The 19,635-nt window shown below is 39.4% G+C and overlaps 1 protein-coding gene across 1 annotated transcript in view; it reads right to left on the reverse strand.

Moving 5' to 3' along the window:
* The window catches only part of LOC126101455 (ankyrin repeat domain-containing protein 50), a 148,791-nt gene that overhangs the window by 64,140 nt on the left and 65,016 nt on the right, over positions 1-19,635 (reverse strand). The window contains exons 8-11 of the mRNA XM_049912108.1: positions 15,577-15,783; positions 10,432-10,634; positions 7,027-7,174; positions 2,689-3,000 (exon numbers count right to left, since the gene is read on the reverse strand). Of these exons, the coding sequence (XP_049768065.1) occupies positions 2,689-3,000; positions 7,027-7,174; positions 10,432-10,634; positions 15,577-15,783 (870 nt within the window). The remainder of the gene's footprint in view (positions 1-2,688; positions 3,001-7,026; positions 7,175-10,431; positions 10,635-15,576; positions 15,784-19,635) is intronic.

Raw genomic sequence — 19,635 nt, forward strand, 5'->3', positions numbered from 1 at the left:
TACAGAAACCACATCAAAAATAATATACATCACTCTAACATAAATATCAGCATCTCAGCACTTTCCACACACTCCGTAAGTTTTCAAACTAAATTTCTTCTGACACATCTTTTAAATTTTAACAATAACCTTGTCACTATTTAGCTCCTCGCAAAAACATCTTTACACAGTTATAAACATTACCCCAGCCAGAATTGCACTCCTCTTCCATTCAGAGCATTGCAACAGCAATTTTGAAAAAAATATACATAGCATATTTTTGAAGTATTTTAAAATTTAAACAAATATTCACTTAACAATAAATATTTGCATAACTATAAACTACAGCACACAAGTCAATGACTTGATTTCATTTCTTAGTGAAAGATACTTTGAAATGAAGAACATTTGGTGTTATAGTGCCTAGTTGTACAGGACCCATACCAAACAGAACTAACAGGGAATATTGAACATATACAGAGAAGGGCAGCACGAATAGACACAGGTTTGTTTGAGCCTTGGAAGAGTGTCACAGAGATACTGAATGAACTGAACTGGCAGACTCTTGAAGATAGACATAAGCTATCCTGAGAAAGTCTATTACTAAAGTTTCAAGAACCAGCTTTAAATGAATATACTACAACCCTCTATGTGCCGCTCACGTAGGGATCCTGAGGATAAGATTGGACTAATTAAGGCATGGACAGAGGCATTAAAAAATCATTTTTCCACACTCCATACATGAATGGGAAGAAACCCTAATAGCTGGTACAATGGGACAGCCTCTATGCCATGCACTTCACGGTCATTTGTACAGTGTAGATGTAGACATGGTTGTGAGTGAGTCACTACCTTGGAGAGGACCATAACTAGGGACCTCATCTTTACCTTTTATCTTAAGAAGTTACACAATTTTCATAAGTAATTATTTTCTGTCAAAACAATAACACCAATGAGTTCCAAAGTGGGGTACAAAAGCATCATGTTTTCTTTTCAAATCAGTAGTTTGAAAAGTTCCAACTTTTATTCCATAGCTGCACAAACAATGGAATATTACCATGTATCAAAGATATTTGTGTATCAGGTTTGAAGTGTTATTCTGATTGCAAAAGTGTCTTACATTTCAAACTTGTGTGCTTAAGGAATCTCAACCATTTGTATAAGTACCAGCCACTTTATAATTTATACTAAAGATCATGAAGAAGGGATCGGTTGGTAGGACATGTTCTGAGGCATCAAGGGATCACCAATTTAGTACTGGAGGGCAGCGTGGAGGGTAAAAATCGTAGAGGGAGACCAAGAGATGAATACACTAAGCAGACTCAGAAGGATGTAGGCTGCAGTAGGTACTGGGAGATGAAGAGGCTTGCACAGGATAGAGTAGCATGGAGAGCTGCATCAAACCAGTCTCAGGACTGAAGACCACAACTACAACAATTAAAGATCATCAATAGCCTGCACTCTAGTTATTGTAAAATATTTGACTGATAGTATTTCAATATTTCTTCATTGAGTTGTCCTAAAATAAGCAACAAATTACCTAAGCTTTTCATTTTTCAACAATCATCGGTGTATAGTAACACATTTATTTTTTGGATGAAAACATGTTTTACTAAGAAAAATATAAAAATACATCCTGCCAATGGAACAAATCTATTTATGGTACACTCCTCCACTGCCTGGTGTGAAAACTGGCAACTGATCATGAATGATAAAAAGTGGGAGGCCCTCCACATGAATATTAAAAAAATTTCATTAAACTTTGGTTACACAATAAATCATACAAATTTAAAGTTGTCAGTTTAGACAAGTACCTGGGGATTATGATTACAAACAACTTAAATGTAAACCATCAGACAGAAAATGTTGTGGGAAAGACATACTTAAGGCTATACCGAGCAAGGTGGTGCAGTGTTAGTACACTAGACTCGCATTTGGGAGGACAACAGTTCAACCCATGCCCGGCCGTCCTGATTTCAGTTTCTCGTGATTTCCCTAAATTGCTTCAAGCAAATGGCAGGATGTTCCTTTGAAAGGGCTTGGCTGACTTCCTTCCCTAATCTGATAGGACCGATGACTCCTCTGTCTGGTCCCTCTCCAAAACACCGACAACCAACCAACTACTGAATACTACATTTTATTGCCAGTATACTTAGAAGACACAACATATCTATTAAAGAGACTGCCTACAATACAATGGTCTATACTCTTCTGGAATACTGTTGTGCATTATGGAATCTTTATCAAACAGGTAGACAGAGGACACCAAAAACTTCAAAGGACATGTTGTTTTGTACTACTGCAAAATATGGGGGAAGAGTGCCACGAAAATGATATGCAAGTTAGAGTGGCAAAAATTAAAACAAAGGCTTTTCTTCATTGTGGTCAGATCTTTTCATGAAATTTCAATAACCAACTTTCTCCTCCAAATATGAAAATATTTTGTTTGGAAGACCATGATGATAAAGTAAAAGAAATCAGTGCACACATGGAAAGATTTAGGTGCTCAGTTTTCCCATGTGACTATCTGAGAGAGAAACAGTTGAGAAATAGTCTGATATTGGTTCTATCAATCACAGTGTCGAACACTTAAGAGTGAACTGCATGTTAGTCATGTAGATGTATACAAAAACGTAACTACTTTTATGCTCCTTTCAAATACCATGCAGAAAAGTTGCATGAATAAAGGTTATGCTTATGTTTAGTTACCTTCACATATCCTTCATTTGCAGGCACACAGAGAGCTGCTACAGACAGTGCTGTTCGACCATCAGCATCTTCGTGGTTGATCTCTGCTCCAAAGTCTAGCAAATGCTCAACTATCTCAGAATGACCCATATACGCTGCAGCAATCAAAGCCGTTCGCCCCTCGTCATCTGTTCGATTTACGTCAGCACCGTGTCGAAGCAGGGCCAGGACGATGTCCTCGTGTCCTCCCCATGCAGCAGCTCGCAGTGCTGTCCTCTGGTCTGAGTCTGCACAGTCAACAGCTGCACCATGCGCCAGAAGTGCTTCCACAACCTGAGAAACAGTTCTTTGTCTTCACAACATACTACACAGCAACAGCACACAGTAACAAATGTGACATCATTTTCACCCACAATGGATAAACTGAATACTGGAACTCTTCTGTCCTTTTGGATAAATCTCAAAGAATCAGTGGGTTACATTTGGGGACCTAGCTGCCTTCGACGACAATCTTAGTTACAGCAGTCAACACAATGCAAAACTCAGAATACAAAGGATGGATTTGCCATGAACATTTAACATGAATAGCAACACCAGTCTAACAATTCACAGCAGGTTCAGACACTGCTGCCAGTAGAACTTTTACATATTTTTTTTGCAAATTAACTCTTACAGAAACATTCTGTTTTCATACTGCACTAAGATATGCAATGTTTACAAAAGATGACATCACCTGCTTCAATATCCAGAATTAAGCTAATCAGCGGGCATTTGCTTTGAATTTTTGGGCTGATATTGTAAAAGAATTATTGATTGGCTGTATAGAAACATCTAAAACACCAAGCATCTCTTGTAAAACATCCCATAGTAATTAACAGCCAGTTTCAACATGACAGTAAAACAACACATCTTGTGCGCAACATTCGTGGCCAACTTATTGTCTAGTTTGGATAATGATTTATTGGTCACACATAGTCTTGTGAACCATATAGTTTGTGGTATGACTGTGAGGTTTGTAGTAGCCACTGAAATTTTGCACCAATTTCCTGGGATACTAGAGCATGTAAACTGTGTTGCACTAATACCAGTCAACATTTTAAGCAGTTAACTTAATGAAAATGTTATGTACTGTAAAAGAACACGTAGTAAAGAGCACTGTAATTAGTGTACATGTTTTACTTGAAGACTGTAGGCTTACTCATATAATTTTGGTTATTTGTTCCTGTGTGCATTTTACAGCAAAGAGACAGTGAAATTTATTTATTCAATCCAATCTTATTAGGACCATCAAGACCATTTCTTACAGCAGACCAGGATATACACATACCTTTTTTACATCATAAGTGTTATAACGTCAAGTTTAACACATATATTTCAGAACAACACAACACATATAAGTCACAGAGTAAGTTGACAAGCAAGACATGTGTACACGTTAGCATTCGAATGAGCACTGAGTCCCAGTCTAGCGGCCGCTGCTCGGCTGGCCGCTTAAGTGGCGCAGCTGCTGCATGGCTGGCAGACAGCGCCGCACGTAGAGGACGCGCGTAATTGCGCGGCGGCGCTTTGAATGATCGGCGAGTCACAACAATAAGTACCTAAGAAATAACAGTTTTAATATGCTACCCAAGCATGACTCATGAACCATTCTCACAGATTTAATTCCACTAGTGCCTCATCTCCTACCTTCCAAACTTCACAGAAGCTCTCCTGCATACCTTGCAGAACTTTCAAAATTAGCACTCCTGCAAGAAAATATATTGTGGAGAGTAGCTTAGCCACAGCCTTAGAAATTTTTCCAGAATGAAATTTTCACTCTGCAGCAGAGTAGGCATTGATATGAAACTGCCTGGCAGATTAAAACTGTGTGAAAGGCCGAGCACTTGCCCGCGAAAGGCAATGGTCCCGAGTTTGAGTTTTGGTCTAACATACAGTTTTCATCTGCCATGAAGTTTCATACCAGCGCACACTCCACTGCAGAGTGAAAATTTCATTCTGGAATATTAAAGTGTATGAATTGGCAATGTGAGTAAATAATATTGCAAACATTGGCAGTTGACCCTAAATAACGGAAAGTGTGAGGTTATTCACATGAGTGCTAAAAGGAATCTGTTGAACTTTGGTTACACGATAAATCAGTCTACTCTAAAGGCCATAAATTCAACTAAATACTTAGGTATTACAATCACGCACAGCTTAAATTGGAAGGAACACATAGAAAATGTTGTGGGGAAGGCTAACCAAAGACACTGTTTTATTGGCAGGACACTTAGAAAATGTAACAGATCTACTAAGGAGACTGCCTACACTATGCTTGTCTGTGGTCTTTTAGAATACTGCTGCACAGTGTGCGATCCTTACCAGATAGGACTGACGGTGTACATTGAAAAAGTTCAAAGAAGTGCAGCACATTTTGTATTATCGTGAAATATGGGAGAGAGTGTCACAAAAATGACACAGGATTCAGGCTGGACTTCATTTTTAAAAAAGTGGGGGGGGGGGGGGGGGCATTTTTTGTTGTAACCGAATCTTCTCATGAAATTGCAATCATCAACACTCTCCTCCAAACGTGAAAATATTTTGTTGACACCGACCTCCATAGGGAGAAATGATAACCACAATAAAATAAGAGAAATCAGAGCTCGTATGGAAAGATATAGGTGTTCGTTCTTTCTGTACGCTATACGAGATTGGAATAAGAGAGAATTGTTAAGGTGGTTTGATGAACCCTCTGCCATGCACTTAAATGTGGTTTGCAGAGTATCCATGCAGATATAGATGTAGATGTACTATATCAAAAACTGAACATGATCCTAGATGATTATCAGTCTCTTATGTCAGTCCCAAATTGCTCAATAACAATGAACTGTGGAGTGTGTATTCCTCATGCCAAAGCAATAGGTGAACATTTCCAAATAAACTATAACACTATGTCAACAATGCAAGGAAAAGACAGATTGCTACTTACTGTAGAGATGACAGGTTAGGCTGCAGACAGGCACAGTTAAGAGATTTACAATGCTTTTGGCAACAGCTTTCACCAGGAAAAGAAAAACACACACCATTCCTACACACAAGAAAGCACACCTCATGCACACGACTGCCAACTTCAACATCTCACATCAGAATTCAACTGTCACGTGGGATGCACACAGGAACCTGGAGAGGGATCCCTACAGGCTGCTGCTTGTATCCATATGATAGCTGCATTCCAGCCCAAGATACTGGAGTTAGTGGTCATGTGTGGCTGAGGTATGCTTGCTTGTGTGTATGAATGGTGTGTGTTTCTACCTTGCTGAAAAAGGCTGTGGCCAAAATCTTTATGTAAATGCCTTTTAACTGTGCCTGTCTGCAACTTAACGTGACTTCTTTATGGTAAGTAGCAATCTATCTTTTCTACACAATTAAAAGACACTTACACACTAGCTTTCAGCCACAGCCTTCATCAGAAAACACACACACACACACACACACACACACACACACACACACATATTCATTCACACAAGTGCACCTCATGCGCACATGACCGATACCTCAGGCAAGGCATTCTGGTCAGAGCTGCCAGAGACGGTGACCATGTCTGCATGAGGTGTGGTTGCTTGTGTGAATGGATGTGTGTATGTTTCTGTTTCTTTTTCTTTTTCTGGTGAAGGCTGTGGCCGAAAGCTAGCGTGAAGTGTTTTTTAACTGTACCTGTCTGCAACTTAACACATCATCTTTATGGTAGGTAACAATCTATCTTTTCCTTGCATTTTTGATATTCCAACCTGGTGTTTCCATTGTTTTATAATACTACGTCATTAAGGATGCATATATGTCTCAAATATATTGTTTTGGAGCATACACATCATTTTCATACTAATTTCCATTCAGTTGTGTTTGTTGTTTTCTTTATTTGCAATTGATTTCAAAGCCTTTATGGCTTCAACTTCAGGCACAGCTGTTTGACAAGGTTTACCTGTGGGTGTATTTCAGTTGTGCCCAAGCGCCTGAAGATGAAGTAATAGAATACTTTGAAATCAATTGCAAATAAAACAAGCAACAAGCAGAGCTGTGTGGGAAATTACCACAGCATATAACATGTGCACTTAAAAACAAAATATTTTATAGCTGAAGACCCCATTATCAAGTGTTATGGAAGCAACAAGATTACCTTGAATATTTCTTTACTGCAAATGCCAGCAGTTCAAAATCTTCTTTCGATTCACGTCAACATCTGTTTATGATATAATTCATCTCTGCCACAGTACAACACAACAACAAATTCATACTTCCCTTCAATATGCAATCATCAGAATAACATGCAATAATAAGAATAAAAATGAACCACTGAGAATCTGACAAGTCAGTAATTACCTGAGTGTGACCACCCCAGGCTGCAGCCCTCAGTGCAGTCCAGCCATCGCAGTCTGCATGGTCTGCGCGTGCCCCTGCCGCCAACAGGGCTGCCACAACTGCAGCATGCCCATGCCTTGCAGCCAGATTCAGAGGTGTCTGCCCATGTCTGTGGATTAGAAGAAACAGAAAGTAAACAGAATCTATACAACGGAGATGAGATACTAAAAGACACAGAATCTTGTGGCTATATATAAAGGGGTATATCTACTGTCCCCTTTATTTGTGAGAGGTGTAGAAGGGAGAAAGGTAGAGTTCAATGTCTCACTGTTGTGCAGATAATTACACATTAGAACTACATCAGCTAACTGGATATGAGAGGAAACTGCAATGGTTTTCTTGAAGCAATCATCCCAATGTTGGCTTGGCATCACTTAAGCGATTTCTAGCATTCCCCAAGATAGTGTTATGGACTCTCTGCTGTTCCTTATCAATGCAAACAATTTAGGAGACAATCTGAACAGCTATCTTAGGTTTTTCACAGATGATGCTGCCATTTATCGTCCTCTTTTGGAGTACTGCTGTGTGGTCTGGGATGCTTACCAGATAGTAATAACAGAGTGCATTGAGAAAGTTTAAAGAAAAAACAAAGATGTTTTCCATTGTGGCAGAATCTTATAATCTTATGAAATTTTAATCACCAACTTTCTCCTCTGAATGCGAAAATATTTTATTGATGCCAAGCAAATGAAATTGATCGTCATAATAAAATAAGGGAAATCAGAACTCGCACAGAAAGATATAGGTGTTGGTTTTTTCCGTGCGCTGTTTGAGATTGGAATAACAGAGAATTATTATGAAGGTGGTTCGATGAAACCTCTATCAGGTGCTTAAGTATGATATGAAGAGCATCCATGTAGATGCAAAAGGAAAATGGGGCAAACCTAAATCTGTGTCAGCAGATAGATGATTGAAAATTATACCTCCTAAACATAAGTCCTGTATGTCAAAAAGTCAAGCATTATTTTGCTCACTTTTAAAGAAGAAGTCATCAAAACTTTCATGTTTTTCAAGCATGAGCATCAAGTTTGTCCATTAGAGCCTGGATAGAATTTTTCTTTTCAAAGACTGCTTACCACAGACACACAATAATTTTAGAACACTGTTATTGGGGATTTTTTACTTAAGCCCTTCAGGGAGAGAGTATACAATCACTGACCTTACTGGCACACATATAGAGGAATTTCTTGGACAATTCAAAGGCAATGAACCCACTGAATGGATGATACTGATTTCAGAATTATGGTCTCCACTAAACATAAATACGGTAATTTCTCCGCTGATGAGTCACGATTCTCATTGTTTTCTTGCATAAGATGAGCATGAGAAAGGAAGAGGAGGAGAAACATTTGACATTAATTTTCAGATTTCTTACTCTACACTAACACTGTTGTTTAAAGGCAAAATTAGTCTGCTAATTTCACACTGCAGAAAATACATTTTCAAATTTAAAGGTTAGCAGATGGCACTAAATATATAATTTTCTTTTTCAAACCACTATCATGTAATAAAAGCTTAACATGACAGAGAAATCTACAGTGCATATAATATGCAGTACAGCGCACTAGTTTTATGTCATAGAATCCGCTAACATTACAATCCATGTTTTCACACCAGCATCTGCCATTTCATGTAATGGTTGTGTGATGCACATTTTCTTCATAAATTTTGTAGGGATGGCATGCTGGAGTGTAAACAACTGCTAAGACTCTGAGGAAGTCCTAAAAATTTTAAAACTAGACATTAAAACAAGAAAATATAATTAAGAGAACATTTCACGATGCTATTTGGGAAAACGTATAAACAAATTCATGTGAAATGGAAACCATAAACAGCTGCAGATTAAGATCCTTTACTTGAAACCACAACTGTATTCATAGCTTAAAGCCTCATCTTCAGGTGAGATAAATTACATCATAAGACGTCCAAAAGTAGGGATGCATATAACACCCAACGTTCACTGTCCAAACAATAGTAATCTGCCAAGTGAACATATCACATAATAACTAGACAAAATTCAAGAGCAAGATCTCCTTGCACTATATGAGCTCCAAGCGACAACACGTTAGCCCTGAGCCTGGAGGAGCAGATGGCAAGTACACTATGTACGCTCACTTGGCAGATTACTATTATTGGAGAAGCAGATGTTGGGCCCTCTATACAACCCCACTTTTGGGTCTCACGTGATGTAATTTATATACCCACCTGAAGATGTGGTTCTAAGCTATGGAACCAATTATGTTTACAAATAAAGGACCTTACACACAGCTGTTAGTGGTTTTCATTCCACAAGATGTACATCTACAGCAGTGGTTTCCTGAACACAAAGGAGATTGCAATACAAATAGATGAAATGGATACTTGCAAAACAGAGAACAAACATTCAAAGGAAACCATACAATTTTGTCATAAAGATACACGATATATCATGACATTCAGTCTCAAAAAACAATGAATTAAGATTTTTAATAAAAGGAATCTATTGACACGATTACAAAATTAGTTGACAACAAATGTAAGAATTCTTCAATTGAAAACCCAACAATATTGATTATGTGGGGCAGATCTCTGTTTTCTACACACTGTCATAGACATTCCTACATAATAATCTCTGTCACATACACTACCCATATTGCATTGCAGCATTCTACAGAACTTTCTTGCTGTACAGATAAAGCAACCCTTTGTGAGTGTGGACATAGTCTCATTACTGTGAACGATTGGAATGTCCTCCAGTGTCTATTCTGTTTAAGCTTGCAATGACACAATTTTCTGATCTATCCAGTTAAAATTTAACTCTTGACATTCCAAGGCTGATCTTCTTCTTTTCCCTAGCCATTTAATCCATTTAGTATGGGACCCTCTCCTTCAGGATATGGCAAATTTTATTTTCTTATTTAGTTCTGTTGCCAGGTGCCCTTCAGGAGGTTGTGGGTGCCATCTGTGTGTGTGTGTAAACTTTGTTCTGTGTGTTATCATATTTGTATATAATATTCTCCAAGTCAGAATTTGCCGACCAGCCCAGCATTTGCCTAAATGAGTGTAGGAAAATGCCTAAAACCCACACCCAGCTTGACTTGTGTAACAGCCCACAGTCATTACTCCACCACATGGCTACAATCTGGGTCTCATATACCTTCCTGCCTCACAAGATAACGTGCTGCTTATTATGCTATAGGAGCAGGTGATTTACTACGATTGATAACACAAACATTAGAGGTGAAATTAGTGAAGGATTTTCAGAATTAATTTATTAAATGTTACAAAAATCAAAAGTAGGCATTGAAAACAAAGCAATTTTCCTCAGTGGCAACACAGTGGCTTCAATAAATATTTGTGGACTGTTGAGTCCATCACAGACAGTACCTGTCAGTCGCCTCCAGACAGGCGCCAGGCCTGGCGGCTGCCAGTGCCAGCAGAGCTGCATCTCCCTCGGCAGCGAGGGCGTGCAGCAGTGTCCTGCCACCAGAGTCGGCTCGGTTCACATCTCCATCTGCCCCCAGTAGTTCCAGCAATGGATCTACGGGGGAGATAGGACGTAGAGGGCTGGCGTTGCCATCTACGGATATCTGCATTGTGAAACAAAAGAATGACTTCAGCTGACCTATCAAATTCTCCTATGTGAAAAATATCGCTACCTATTCTTGTATAGGTATAACAGCCCTGGCAGTCAGTAGCTTTTTACTTGTGTTGACGATGGCACAGAGAGCTGTTGGAAACTGAAGTACCTTATTCAAAATTACATGGCTTGGAAACTGAGAAGTTCTATTCAGACATAACACCATGAATGACTCCAGGGACGAATCATCAGGACTGACAGCATACCAAAACTAATAACAGTAGTTCAGGTACACACACCGACACCACAAGAAGTAGATAAAGGGAGTATATGTGTGGACCGGGTGTGTAAGTAAGTATGTAATGGAAGACAAAAAATATATTAATCATAGTGGACTGGAATGTTGTGGTAAGAGAAGGAATGGCAAAGAGAGTTATAGAAAAATATGGGATCAGTGTTAAGGATGACAGAGAAGGAACTCTCCAAGTTCTGCAATAAAGTTTAGCTATTAATGATAAACACACTACTCAACAATCACAAGAGGAGGAGGTGTACTTGGAAAAGTCCTATACACACAGAAAGATACCAGATGTATTATATCACAGTGAGACAGAAATTCCAAAATCAGATGTTTGATTGTACAGCATATCTGTAAGCAGCTATAATCTCTGCTCACAAGTTAAAAATTATGGGGTGAAGACTAAAATTTAAGAATGTGTTCAGGAAGAATAACTGTGCCAGAAGGTGAAATAATAAAGTACTGAGGAATATGATGTGTGTTTCAAATTCTCTGAGGCTGTAAATATTATGATAATGAAAACTTATGAATCCTTATTAGCAGTTCAGTTGAAGGGAAACTGTCTTCCTAAAAAGGTCAGTCACAGGAGGTGGGCAGATGAATATGGGCACAAGGAAACTAACTGCAAAGAAATCTTGAGTAATAGAAGAAATAATTCAACTGATCCATGAAAGAAAGAGATACAAAAATGTCAAGAAAAGGAAGGTATACAGCAGTGTCAGTCACTTAGGAATTAAATTCACAGTAAATGCATGGTATCTCAAACAAAATGGTTATTGTAGATATAGAAAGTAAGCAAAATGGAAACTGTTGTTGGTAGAACAGATTCAGTATGCAGAAAAGTCAAAATAACTTCTGGTGAAATTAAAATCAAAGTTATCGACATTAAGAGTGCAAAAGGAATTCCAATGTTAAACATAGAGGAGAGAGGAAATAGGTGGATAGAGTACACTGTGGACTGTACGAAGAAGAGAAAATGTCTGCTGAAATCAATCAGGATGACAGTGAGACAGGATACCCAGTACTAAAGTCACAGCCCTGACAGAACTTTGGAAGGCTTGCAATCATACAAGGCAGAACAGAGAGAGGACTTTCCTTTGGAATTTCTAAATTTGTTGAGTCAACTGTCAACGAAATTATTATTTAGGTTAATGCAGAGGATCTATGAGATTGGACACATACAACATGTACAAGAATCAAGGAGGAGCAATAAGAATAGAAGAACAATGAAAAATTGCTCAGATTAAAAAAAAAAAAAGAGTGTAAGAGGGGGACACAGTCTTTCTCATCTACTGTTCGAACAGTACATTGAAGAAGCAATGGTGGAATTAAAAGAAAGATTCCAAAGTGGGATTAAAGTTCAGGGTGAAAGGCCTGTCAATGATTTACTGATAACATTCCTCCCCTCAATGAATTATAGAAGAACACAATACCTGTTGCATTGAATGGAGTCTACTGAACACAGAGCAAGGATTGACAGTAAACCAAGGAAAGAGACAAATTTTGCACAACAAAACCATGAAGATACCAGTTAAAGGTAAAGGTAAGGGCAAAGGTGACTTGGCTATTGCATTGGCTGCAGAAGGAGTACAAGCCTCCTTCACTTAAGCACTAGGAGGGGGAGAACAGTAGGCACATCACCTCAGTTCCCTTTTACCCTTGGGAAGGATCCGTAGCATTCATCTGACAGCAGGCTTAATGGAGCTGGTGCCACCCTGGAAGGACAGGAACAAGAAAATCTCCCGTCCCTTCCCCAACTCGGGACTGAACCTGAGACATCCACAGCCAGAAGCTTGTGCTCTTCACACAAGCACATGAAGACACCAATTAATTCTTATCTGTGTTACAGCCTTATAGTCATAAATTTTGTTTTCTCAATTTACAACTAACAAAAAGCATGAAATCAAGACTGCATATTAGAACAACGTGAAAATTTCTCAACTTAATGCAGGGGTGGTATTGATATCAATTAAATTCTGTTTTAGTTAAAATGTTTCTATCATAATACATTCAAATGTCAAGCTGACCTACAGAACAAATGAATTGGTTCAAATGGCTCCTAAACACTACGGGACTTAACATCTGAGGCCATCAGTCCCCTAGACTTAGAACTACTTAAACCTAACTAACCTAAGGACATCACGCACATCCATGCCCGAGCCAGGATTCAAACCTGTGACCGTAAACAAGTGTATTATATATTTTTAGAGCAGCCATGTTGCACAATTCACCGACATGGACAAACTTGATTACTATGCCTTCTTGTTTTCCTTTGATAGTTTATCACTAATAAACATTCATGTACAGCTGGTGTAAACTTATTGGGAGCCTGTTCCTGATATCTAGTAGTGGGCCAACAATGTTGAGGTAAATGTGTGTGAGCCAGTGTTGTGTGGGGGAAGGTGGCCACAGGGGAGTGAACATGCTACCCGACCTTGGTGTGTTGGCATGGAACACAGGATGGGGCCCAGTTGCTGCAGTCACACTGAATGCCCAGCCAGATGAAGTACTGTTTCATGAAGATGGCAGAAGTATGGATACCTGGATGAGTGAGGCCATGGACACAGTCAAATGCCAGTTTTCAGAAGGTGTGTGTGTGTGAGGGAGGGGGGAGGGGGGAGGAAGGGGAGGGGTGATCGTTGGAACCATCAGGTTATGAAGGATCCACAAGGACATCACATTAGATCTTAGAGTCAGCTGTGGATCTTAGCTGGAGGTTGAGGCCAGAGTTAGCATTTTGAAGGGCGTGGGCTAGATACACATCCCCCTCTTGAGCAGCGGCTAGGACACTGTCATCTACGGCTCGCATGATGGCGCATGAACGGCTGAGGCAACCTGCCATAAGGTTGTTGATGCCAGCAACATGCCGGACATCAGTAGTGAATTGTGCAATCTACTTCTGTAGCATAAGCTGTCACTGTGAGATCTGGTCTATGTATTTTTTGCAAAAACAAGAGGAGAGGGGGCAGTAGTGTGTGAAGATTATAAAGGTGCTTACCTCAACTGATGATCAGAAATAGCAGATGGCTTCATGAACTATGAGCAGCTCACGGTCATATGCGCAAGGCATGGCTGGAGGTGCGAGCAGGATGCGTTCGGCTGACCCAAAGGGGACATATTTATGAGCATGTGGAGTGTGCTAATTGGAATAATAATAAAAAAGAAAAACCAGCATGTTTAGGTAATGAGACACTGCACTTTGGTTCAGAGGGGACCATCAGTGAAGAAACAATTTAGGTTCCTTTCTATGTTCCGAAGGGGCATCACTAAGGAAGGTAACAATAAATAATTGGGCATGCTGGAAGAAGTGCACGAGCCAATTCAAAGATGATATTCCTAAAAGCTAACAACTACAGCAGAATTTAATGAGTTACTGCCTCTTAATCTAGGAGGGCACTTGTTTGTAGTGGAGTCTTTGGATAGGGAGGACCATTAATGGCTTACAGCCTTTGTTCAGCATCATCTGGCAGCATGGGAAAATCCACTTCAGTGGCGGGCTTGGCAGCAAAGGGGTGCCAAAATGGTGAGGTACGGAATAGTAATAAACCCACCTGATCCTCTTGGTGCACACTGCACTTCAGTTCACTATTTACACTGCACGCAGTATTCCAGGTGTTGATACCAGGGGGACAAACCAGGCATCCAGCATCAGGCTTTGTACATCCGCAATCAAGGGAAGCACCTCAGGGGAAAACAGTTCAGGAAGGTGGTGCAGAAAATGTGGTAACACTCCTATTGTTAAGTGAAATGTGACTAAACACAGGCACTGGACGCGGAGTAAGACTTCTGCTGTTTGTGTGTACCATGGCAAAGAGTGGAACATGATGACGTGAGCCACGTTGCTTTGCATGGGTGAGCTGCTAGAGGACTCCCGGGAGATGATTCTCATTGAAGGGGAAAAAGAGATTGCCTAAGTGATGGTTTGATGGCCGTTGCATCCGGAAAGCATGGCCATCTAAGCTCCACCTCCAGTAGAAGTGACCAGCGAGCATGATGGGAGGGATGTGGTGGTACCTTGGCTGGCAGGCACTTCACTGATTGCTGGTTTTCAGTCTGCACAGCCCACTGTCTGCTGCTACAGGTGGAGGTGAGTGAAGGAGTAGCCACAAGGAGAAATGATTGTCATAATAAAATAAGAGAAGTCGGAGCTTGCACAGAGAGATCTAAGTGCGTGTTTTTCCAGCACACTTTTTGAAAGTGGAATAGTAAATAAAGCATGTGAAAATGGTTCAATGAACTGTCCACCAGGAACTTGAGTATGGACTGTAGAGTAGTCATGCAGATGTAGATGCAGACATAGATGTATACATATCCATAATAATGTGTTGGAAATGAGGTACCAGAAAGTTTAGCAACTACAAATTTCTGGAATATCCTCCATTCTCACACTACATCTGGTGTGCTCCAACTTCCACTTGAAGAGAATTGTGGCTGAAAAAATGTTTTGAGTCCAAAGAAGACATTGTAGCAGCAGCAGATGAGTACCTTGTAGAGTTTCCACAATCGCTCTTCAAGGATGACATGTACAAACTAGAAAAATATTCAATCCTACCTTGTGTACAACAATTTTTATTTTAAGATAAATGAAAAAAATTTTGAGCTATAAAATGTAGACTACTGGATGTATGCAACTGGTATCTCCACTGTTGCTGACCTGACTAGAAAGTGCTACATCTTCCGTGCTATCTATGATAGCTAAGGTACTAATGTCTAAGGCTGTTGATAAGGCCGCATCGCTATGGACTTGCTCCTCTGTAGGCACCCTGGCCCCTGCATCTGCCAGGAGCCTCAGCACCCTGTTGTCCTTTGGCAGTGGCAGCGTCCTCCATGCATTTGCTGTTGTGTAGTCTCCATCATCAACCTGAATGTGCAAGAAGTAGACAATAAGTGACTTATCCAATGAAAGAAGCTGCAGAAATCATTTTTTGTAAATAAGTACTTTGTGCTACTCTCAACCAAGAACATTCCATTTGATTTGATGCAACTTAGTGATTCGTGATTCAGTATTTTATAATCAGGCAACTTCTCCTTGGCATCTCTGGAGCAGAACCCCTTACACACAGCGGAAAAGAGGGAAGTGGTCACCAGGAATCAAAAGTGAGATCTCTGCATTAGTAGCCAATGAAACCACAGATTATTACTGGTGTGTGTAGTAACCTATGAGTTTTGCTAAATGGGCAGTGAAATAACAAATCATGTCACAGTAGACAGAACATAAAATACAAGCTGGTTGCAGCAGAAAAGCGTGTCTGAAAAGTAGAAATTTTTTGACACAAAATATAATTTTAAGTGTTAGGAAGTCCTTTCTGAAGGCATTTGCATGGTGAGTAATAGTGTATAGATGTAGAACGTGAACAATAAGCAGTTCAGACAAAAAGAAATACAAGCTTCTGAAATGAGGTGCTACAGAAGAATGTTGAAAATTAGCTTGGTAGATTAAATAAATGAGGCAGTACTAACTGTACTGGGGAAAATTAAATTTACGGTACAAGTTGGCTAAAGGAAGGGATCAATTGATAGGACACATCTGAGGCATTAAGGAATTGCCAATCTGGTAGTGTACAGTAGTGGAGTGTGTGTGTGTGTGTGTGTGTGTGTGTGTGTGGAGTGGTAAATATTTTAGAGGGAGACCAAGGCTTGAATACAACAAACAAGTTCAAACAAACATAGGTTACAATAGCTATGTAATGATAAGATGCCTGTACAGGATAGATTAGTGCAGAGAGCTACATCAAATGAATATTTACAATGAAGACCAAAGTAAAAACACATCTCATAAAATGACTAAGTATAAGAACATTATGACTAGTTAATTCAGAAGTGAGATGACAAATCTATTGGGACTCACTTTTCTCTTACCATACATTAATAGTTGTCTGCTTATGGTAAATGCTTACTGAAACTGGTAATCACACAGCAATCACACAATAAAAAGGTAAGTAACACAACTGTCAAACAGCCTACACAAACCTTCCCACACTCATTTCATTTCGCTATTAACCAAGACTTAAAAAGATTAGAAAATGATGAAAATATTCTTTAAGATATGCAGAGAAGTTGGGGGTGGGACATAAAAGATGCTGACAGTAATAAACTAAAAACAATAACTGGCAATAATTTATTTAAATATTTTCAGAGTATAACTTGGGCCTTCACTGAATCTTTATCACTTTGAGATAAACTGAAATCAGTAGATCAGTATCTTTTTATCTACAGAGGTCTACAAGATGACTGAATCGCTATGAGGAACGTAAAGGAAATCAGGGTACGTGTTCAACCGCCCCCCCCCCCCTTCCCCCCCCCCCTCCCCCATCTGAAGTGTTAGAACAATTATTGTGTTTATTAGGCAGAAGGTGGCCAATCATCATTATGAACTTTTGTTATTTCGCTCTCAAACAAACTCATCGCTGCCGCTCAACATTACATCCACCACTTTTAGTCTGTATACAGTACAAATTCTAGTTTGTATACAGTCTGAATTTCACAATGTACATCAACAATTCTGAGATTTTTGCCAGAAAATCATATTACAGAATGGACCTCTATTTGGCATTTTTGCTGCTCTAAGCACACTAACTAGTGTAGCAAATGTTCTGTTCTGCCCACTACCTTCCATGCTACTAGGACCAACAGCACCATCGAGTTGATCATGATGCTCAGCATAAAGTGATTGACTTTCGTGGCTTCCTGCAGTTTGCCCTTTCCCCTCCTTTCCTCCTCCAGAGAAAACAATAATTAGCTTTTCTTAACTGTACAGATATGAATTCTTCCTGCACATATTGTATCCTTCATTCTCAAAAACCCAATTGTTTTGACCTTCACCAGTCCACCACCCTCTACCTGACTATAACTTATGTTCCCATTCCATTATTCTGAATCCCCTTCTCCTCCCTTCATGCCAAAATGTCACTTCCCCTTGCATTTCTTTGCTCCACCATGACTGGGATTTTCCTATGACACTTTCCCAAAATAAAAACACACCAATTTTCTCCCTCATGCTTGTGCTCAATCTCTTAGTTACCTTGTCATCAATAGTACATGTTTCGACTGGTTGGATCTTCATCTCAGAGTACCATTCACACCCAACATTCTCCATTATTTGTTAGATTTACTCCCCTGTATTGCTTTCCCTCTAAAGCTCCATTCTGGAACCATGGAAATCGTTCCCTGACATCTTAATACATCTCCTGTCACTCCGTCCCTTCTTCTAGCCAGTATTATTCACATATTCCTTCCCTTGCAATTCAGTGGAGATCCTGCCGATTTCTTATCATAACAAACCACTTAATTTTCAGCACTTCTGTAACAACAACTCTGTTCTTCCCTGTACTCCCACAATCCCTGATTCATTTCCATACTATACTGTGTTGCAAGGTTACATCCTCAGAGACTTTGTTCCCAAATTAAGACTTGTTTGATACTAGTTTACTTCTTTTGGTGAAGAATCCACTCTTTGTCTCTGATATTATGATACTTATGTCATCCTTGCACTGCCTGTCAGGGACTATTTTCCTTTCAAAGTAGCATAAACCCTTCAATTATTCTACTAATTGGTCGCCAATTTTTATGCCAATTTTGACACTTATTTCATTACTGCTGCTCTTAATTTTCATCTTTATTTGTTTTATCCTCAATGCATATTTTGAATTCAATACGCTTTTCATTCCTTTGAACAGGTCATGTAATTCTTCCGCACTTTCACTGTGGAAAGTAATTTCACTAGTGAACCTTAACATTGATATCCTTTCACCCTAAATTTTAATCCCACTTCTAAACCCTACTTTTATTTCCTTCACTGCTTTGACACACAGATTGTACAGCAGAGCAGAAAGCCTGCCAATCCTGCCTTATGCCATTTTTAATTCAAGCACTTCTCTCCTGGTCTTTCAATCTTAATGTTCTTTCTGGCCCATATACCATGTTGTGTATACATACCTATGCTGTGAGTTTCCCACCAATTCCAATAGTGGAGTGTCATTGTGGTTTTCAGTTTAAGGACTGGGTTGATGCCGCTCACAATGCTAGTCTTAACTGCACACATCTCTTCATAACTGCTGCAATCTACCTCCATTCGAGTGTGTTTACTACCGCAAACCTTAGTGTCCCTTTATTATTTGCCACTTTTTGAAAGCATTTATTCTCCTTGTGCCTTATCCATGTTTCATTTCCATGTATGGCTACACTCCAGATAAAAACTTTTTGGAAATACTTCCTAACACAGAAATTTGATGATAGCAAATTTCTTTTACAGAAAAGCTTTTCTTGATATTGTCATTCTATATTTTACATTCCCTTTACTTTGGCAACCATCAGTTGTTTTTCTGTGCAAAGAGCAAAGTTCTGTTACTATCATTTCCTACTCTAATTCCCACAGCATCACTTGATTTACTCCATGGCTACTCTCCATTTCTTTGTTTCTCTTGTTTGACGTTCATCTTATAACTTCTTTTCTAGATATTATCCGTTTCCCTGAATTGATCTTCCAAGTTCTGACAGAATTACAGTTTACCCAGCAAATCACCAAGATTTCATTTTGTTTCCTCGGAATTGAATTTCCTTTCCCAATCTCTCCTTCATTTCCTTTACAGCTTGTTCAATGAACACATTGAATAATAATGGTAATAAGCTACATCCTTGTCTCACCCCTCCTCAACTAATGCTCCATTTCACGTTCTTCGAGTCTTATAGTTGTAGTTTAGGCTCTCTCTGCAAG

The sequence above is a fragment of the Schistocerca cancellata genome, chromosome 9, assembly GCF_023864275.1.
Source record: "Schistocerca cancellata isolate TAMUIC-IGC-003103 chromosome 9, iqSchCanc2.1, whole genome shotgun sequence".
Classification (NCBI taxonomy): Eukaryota; Metazoa; Arthropoda; class Insecta; order Orthoptera; family Acrididae; genus Schistocerca; species Schistocerca cancellata.